Genomic DNA, 7,013 nt, shown 5'->3' on the forward strand with positions numbered 1-7,013 from the left:
ATATACGAGGGTGGATTGATAAGTTTCCGGCCTGACCAAGAAAAACAAGGTTTTTAAAAATTTTTTTTTTAACAAACATAAATGTAATCATATAATTCGTCAACTTTAATAATTTTTACAAACTTTTAATACTATATACAAAACCTACTTGTCATTGTAACTCGAAAAGATGAATATGATGAAATGCTTCGAAAAGACGAATATGGCGTAATATAAGAGAAAAGTCCCCTCTTCATTTCTATTCGGCCGGTTTTAGAGTATATGGGATTTCAAAGCGGTAAATTTAATTTAGAAATATAAGGAAATTTGATTACCAATAAGACAATGCATTTTATTTTTTTATTTTCGACTATTCCTACGGCAAAATTTTTAAAAATTATTCTAAATACAATACACAACGTTAACATCAATGCCGTTTACTTTTCAATGGTCTTGCATCATACGAATCTGATAGAGCAATTTGGGTCCCTTGCTTTTCACCTCTATACCATTAAATATATACGAGATTGCAAAATAATAATTGGAGCCGGTGCCAGCCAAAGCAAAAATAACCACAATAGATACCAACTTGATTAATCAATTAATGACAAAAATTTGTTGCAAAAACAGGATTAAATCGTCCCTCTTGACTGTCATCGACTCCAAAAATAACAATTGACCGAATTTCGGCCAAGAGCGACATTAACTTCTTGTATTCATAGAAATTGTTTTTTTTTTTGTCTATTCTCTATATTAGAAGTGTTCACAATGAAATTTCCGATTATCGAAGTACGCATAACTTAGTATTGTCTTTTTAATCAGTTTCTTGCTAATATATAAATAATAATAAATGCCAAAGTATATTTCCAATTGTTGCAAAAATGACTGCACACGTCTATTATGTGCACTCCCAGATATTACTGTTGTTTACAAAATCGTTTTGTTGTTTTATCAATTTAAATTATTATTGAGTCCGATAAGAAAATTGCATACATAAATGTTCAATTAGTTGAACATGACCTTTTTCGATTGGATACACAGCAAATGAATTTGTACAAATGTTCTAATGAATTCGTAATTTATATATGTCTATTATAAATATGTTTGATGTAAAAATGTCTTATCTTACTTTGTTCCTTAAAATAACAACAGCTTCGTCCTTTTCTTGTAAATTGGCTTCCATCTTGTCAATATAATCAACTGGTATTAACTTGTGGTCAATCGTTTTATCGCTGTTCTTTTCTTTCACAGGCATAATTGTACCTGAAATAAAATTGTTAATCACGAGAGCGTTCTCCTCACGACAAACAGAATACATTCACCTCTTGGTATATATTTCTGTCTAACATAACATGAGGAATTCTTATATGTACAAACTAAATTTTATAATTTGATATCCTCATTTATTATCATTAGAAATTGTATTTTGAAAATTCAAAATAATGGTTTATATAATTAAAATTTGTGGCAATTCCAAATGTGCTACTAGAATTTTCATAATCCTGTCGGTATACACTATACAGGCGGGTGTCGAATTTTCCTCTTTATTCTGATTTCGAAAATGTGTAACTGTCATACATGTGTTCAGATAAATAATAATGGAGAAAATCATAAAAAATAAAGCAGATATTAAATTGTATCATGACTTATGCGTGGTAGAAAGCTATGCAAAGGGACATTTGAATGAAATAATTCATTAGCCTTTTTGAAAGCACAACTATGTTGGAACAGAAAGTGAAACAAGCAACAAGTCTAATAATCTCGTAATCAAGATTTTAAAATATCTGAAACTCCTTGTTTTGAAGTTAGAATGTCTTGAAATTCCAATGTGTTGGAGCAATGACGGATACGGTTAAAAAAAATTAAAAAAAAGGGCGGAAAACAATTAGGGGAAGATCAATTTGGGTTTAGAAGAAATAGAGGAATGCGGGAGGCCATTCTAGCTTTAAGGGTAACAATAGAGAAAACGATAGAAAAGGGAAAGAGTACGTACATAGGATTTGTAGATTTAGAAACAGCTTTTGGCAATGTTAAATGGGAAAAGATGTTAAATATACTTAAAAATGTAAGGATGAGTTACAGTTATAGAAGAGGAGTGATACTTAGTTTGTATAAAGAGTAATAAGCAGTACGTATATATTAGGAAGGGAGTCAGACAGGGATGCACACTGTCACCGCTACTTTTTAATCTTTACATCGAAGATGCGATCAACATCATTAAAAACAGTACAACTGCAGGGATAGATATACAGGGGCAAAAGATTAGTATGTTTAGACTTGCAGACGATATAGCAGTATTGGCATCTAGCAAAGAGGAGTTACAGATAGCTTTAAGTTATTAGAAAGAATAGAAGAACATAGGACTCTATGGAAGTCAATAAGAAGTAGACGAGATAGGTAGGTAGGACAACTTCTCAGGCATGAAGGTCTAGTCAGGAGCATATTAAAGGCAAAAACGGAAGTTAGGAGAGGTAGAGGTAGACCTAGATTAGATTACTGGTCGCAAATAGTGAAGGATGTGGGTTGCTCTAGTTTTTTTTAGACCGAGCGGCATGGCCTAGAGTTTTAGACCATTGCTTAGCATTCGAGAGGGCGCCGGTTCGATTCCGGGTCCGTCTGCCTTGGTCCAAGTTTTTCTGTGGTTTCTTTGGATCACATAGGTAAATGCTGGGGCAGTAATATTCCACAGATAATCTTTCATTCTCTTCTGTCTTCATTTCGTCCGTTTCATCTTTCTCACCCGAACCACCACCGACCCATTCCCACGATTCCTGAAAGCAGGCTGAAGAGGGCCTTCCGCCCTACCTTCCGGCGTAGTCCGGAGGGACTGCCCGCCCACCAGCATTACTGGCTAGGGGAATGAAACACCCAAAAAAGTTTTCTAGTTTTAGGGAAATGCGAAGATTAGCTTAGGATAGGAAAGAGTGGAAGTGCGTGTGCAACCAGTCTTAGGACTGACTACCTAATGATGATGACGTAAGTACCTGACATGTCTGAAGTCAATCCTTCCACCACTATCGAATTGCCGCCGTCTTTTTTATGATTTTCGCGTTCTTCGACTTTCTGTTTAATATCGTTGAGCACTTTTTCAATAAGGCCCGGCTTCGAGTTCGCCAACTGATCAATCATTTTCTTCGACAAGTTCACTCCTATTTTCGACAACACCTTCTTGTTCAGTGTTTCCCAATTAATAACTTTTAACGCAACCGAATTCCGAGGCGTGTAATTATGCAGTTCAACAAGCCGAGGGTAAATCTGCTTCAGCATTTCCACCAGTGGAACTGATTGAAATCAAATGAAACAAAAAGTTAGTTAATGCTGTGTTTTCTTCCGGGCTTTTTGGCCGTAGTCCGTGGAATCTTGCTTTTCCAGACGTTTCGCCGTTCTTTGCTGACGGCTGAACATAAGTTACGACTCAGCACCCGCGTAGTCACCACTGAAGGTGCCGTCAGCAAAGAACGGCGAAACGTCTGAAAAGCAAGATTCCACGGACCACGGCCAAAAAGCCCGGAAGAAAACACAGCATCGATAGACGCCGGCCGTGATATCCTAAAAACTACAGTAAAAAGTTAGTTAAATAGTTTCAATCTTTATTTTGATTTTTAGGTACTCAGTTTTTAACTTAATTGTAGTTTTGTATATAATTTGTATTCCGTGTATGACGAAAGGAGTAGTAAAAATTTTATGTAGACATTGGAGCATCTTGTGGAATTCAAAAATGTAGCAGTTTCTACAGACGGCGTTCGCTACGTTGTTTGTCGAAAATAATGAGATCGAAATCGCGATTTTAGTCCAATTATAAAGTAACATTAAATGCTTCATTAGATCTGTAAGTTAATGCAAAAATATTATTAAACCAAGCATATTAGGGAAAACTTTTTCGTCATCAAATTCGAAATCTAATTATCAAATACTTAAAAACTAAAGTAATTACTTTTAGCTTTGTTATTTAATTATTTTTTAATAAAAAATTTTTATCTCCATAAATTCACTAAGTTACCCATTCAAACACATTATCTTTTTTTCAGATCGTAGAATCACTAAGATGCTTACAAAGAGAGAGTTGTGCCGCATGGAATAAAGCAAATAGACGAACCTTCCCATATCCCTTCACATAGTAAGTGTTAGAATCGTATTAAGTACGAAATTTTAGTGCAAACTGAGAAGTCCAGGAGGATATAAACTATTAACAGTAGATTACATATCATTCTGTTTTACAAATAATGCTTCAAGCAATGCAGTCATACAAAGATACATGTATTAAGGTGATCTAATTATTTCCGAGTAACTTTTTCCGATTCTTTATGAAAAATAGTGGTTTTGATATGGGTCACTCAGTAGAATGTGAAATGTTTTCATGGGTTGAACAGTAGTTTTCACTTATTGTGGAGGAAGTAATCGTTGCCATGAAGTAATAATTGATATTATTGAGGATTTCTCGGATTTATCAGGTGTGTAGGTTAATGTTGTGAGAAAGAACTTTCGTTATTGAAAAATGAAGTCCGTTACAATGATTAAAATTATTGATTCTCTTAGGGTCTCGAAAGCTTCTCGGATTTTTATAGTATAGATTGATGGTGCGAGAAGGGGCCTTGCTTTCTGAAAAATGATGCCTGTGGATTATCGAATTCTTTTGGGATCTCTACGACTTCTCGGAATTTTCAGATGTTAAAGTGATAGTGCGGAAAAGGACCTTCGTTCTTGAAGGATGAAGCTCGTGGGCATGGTTGAAATTATTGGATTCTTTTAAGATCTCGAGGATTTCTCAGATTTTTCAGGTGTTAAGTTGATGGTATGGGAAGGACCTTCGTTCCTGAAAAACGAAGCGCGTGACCATCTTTGAAATTACTGGATTCTCTTAAGATCTCAAGGGATTCTTGGATTTTCCAGATGTGTAGGTTGATGGTGCGAGAAAGAACTCCCCGTCGTTCCTGAAAAACTCTTTAAGGATTTCGGGGGTTCTCGAATTTTTCAGGTGTATGGGTTGATAGGGAAAGGACCTTCGTTCCTAAAAACTGAATCCCGTGATCGGTCTGTACATGGTATTCTACTAACGCTGGTGTGCCGGGATGTCGAACTCTGGTACTTATTGTACATCCTGTTTTGTGACACGGGCTTTGATCAATCGTTCGGTTTTACCGAAATAAGATAGACCTCATGAAGAGAGTATCCAGGAGAGTCCTTGAGGACATGAAAGGAACTTACCTTACCGTGCGTAAAGAAGTTTCACTTCAAAAAATTTGGTTAGGATAAAAAAGGTTATAGTGAGTCAACCTTAAAAGATAGACATATGCTGTCGCGGACTTTTAAATTAGGAAACTTTAACCGTCTACGCAGCGCACGCAGCAGAAGCTCTCAAAAGGAAAAAAAACGATTTTGAAACATTCTTCATTGGTGCTCTACTCCTATTGGTCTTGGCGTGATGATATATACATAGCCTATAGCAGGGATGGCGAACCTTTTTTGATGTCCGTGCCAAACAGTCATAAAAAATCTTTTTTAAATAGGTAATGTGCCACAATAAAGTTTCATTCGAAATGTTAGCGTGGTGAAACTGTACGTAAGTATAATTAAATAAACAAATAAAAGCAATTCTTCATTAAACAATTTTTTATTAATCAATGTTTTACAAAAAGCAATATACTAGAAACAAAATTCACGTTAAAAACAATTGTTTTTAATGTGATTTTTGTTGCTGTCCACACGATGATAAAGATTTAATATTTGGTTCATATTTAGTTAATTTTAACAGTACGCACACAGAGCTCAACTCATCCGTTGTTCTATTCCTACATTTATTTTTTATAAAATTTAATTTTNTCTCTTATCGTTAGTTAACATATTATAAATAGACTGTAATAAACTCACCAGCAAAAGTTGACATTTATTGAAACTTTTTATATTTCACCATCGCACTTTCCCCTAATAATGCTAAAAGAATTTACGTAAAGGTAGGGAACCGACAACTATGGAAGTGTATGCATAAATAAACTTATATTGACGTAAAGTCGTTTTAATTTATATGTATAATCTTCATGTATTAAATTCGTAAAATCGGTAGTAATTCATCATCACTTCAAACCTATAATTAAATAGGTATCTGTTATCTAAACAGTTGCCATTAATTCCATAAAATTTCACTGATTTTTTTAAAAGACAATATTTTATAGGAATAAGTGAAAATTCAATGGTAACGTTTAACGTGTTCACCAATTATAAATTCCCTGAATATAAATTTTTGGTTTTAAATTTGTAAAAGTAGGAGGAACAATGGAAATGTTTTGCCCTCCCCTTCTTGTAAAGTTACGATATCAGTAAATTTCATGGACACTTATGCATGTCTTTTATTGTTAAATGGAACATACATACTTAATAAGAAAAAACTTACGCAAGAAAAGTTACCATTCATTTCCTGCTTTTGTTACACAAATTACGATTAAAGAATGTTGTCCGCGATGGACACCTAAACTACTTCACCGATTTTAATCAAATTTGTACACCGTGTGCAGTTTGATCCAACTTGAAAGATAGGATAGCTTACATCTCAATTTATGATCGCAATATTCAATAGATGGCGCTATGTCAAACTTCCAAACGTTTCATATAACCTACAATTTTAATAGCATAACCACCACATGTTGCTGAGGCTAAAGTATAGGTTAAATTTATTTTGTAGTAAACGAAATACAGTGAATTTTACTTTTTCAATTTTTGGTGTTAGCATAGCCGGCCACGTGTTACTTAGACTGAAGTATAAATTAAATTCATATTATGGTGAATATATACAGTGAAATTATTCCTGCTTTTTAATTATTAGTGCTTCGTTGTTCAAAACTCTAATTTAGATTTGGAAAATCCATATTTTTCTCAAGGGCAACTATATGTTGCATGTTCATTTGTAGGAAAACCGTCGAACCTATTTGTCTTAGCTACGGACAGGTTAACCAAAAAATATTGGTGCTTAATTAAATTGAAATTAAAAGTATTTATAATTCAAAATAATAAATATTATTGTTAGAAGATTTTAAACTATC

General features: G+C 34.1%; 1 protein-coding gene and 1 long non-coding RNA gene across 6 annotated transcripts in view; one reads left to right on the forward strand and one right to left on the reverse strand.

Moving 5' to 3' along the window:
* LOC108732698 overlaps positions 1-7,013 on the forward strand; it is a 76,671-nt gene that overhangs the window by 61,909 nt on the left and 7,749 nt on the right. For all 5 annotated transcript variants that reach the window (XR_001937124.1, XR_001937125.1, XR_001937126.1 and 2 more), the window contains exon 2: positions 4,008-4,096. This is a non-coding gene — a long non-coding RNA (uncharacterized LOC108732698). The remainder of the gene's footprint in view (positions 1-4,007; positions 4,097-7,013) is intronic.
* The window catches only part of LOC108732697 (sperm flagellar protein 1-like), a 19,651-nt gene that overhangs the window by 10,334 nt on the left and 2,304 nt on the right, over positions 1-7,013 (reverse strand). The window contains exons 2-3 of the mRNA XM_018463642.2: positions 2,964-3,260; positions 1,109-1,242 (exon numbers count right to left, since the gene is read on the reverse strand). Coding sequence (XP_018319144.1) covers positions 1,109-1,242; positions 2,964-3,260 — 431 coding nt within the window. The remainder of the gene's footprint in view (positions 1-1,108; positions 1,243-2,963; positions 3,261-7,013) is intronic.

The sequence above is a fragment of the Agrilus planipennis genome, unplaced genomic scaffold (assembly GCF_000699045.2).
Source record: "Agrilus planipennis isolate EAB-ADULT unplaced genomic scaffold, Apla_2.0 scaffold56, whole genome shotgun sequence".
In the NCBI taxonomy this organism is placed as follows: domain Eukaryota; kingdom Metazoa; phylum Arthropoda; class Insecta; order Coleoptera; family Buprestidae; genus Agrilus; species Agrilus planipennis.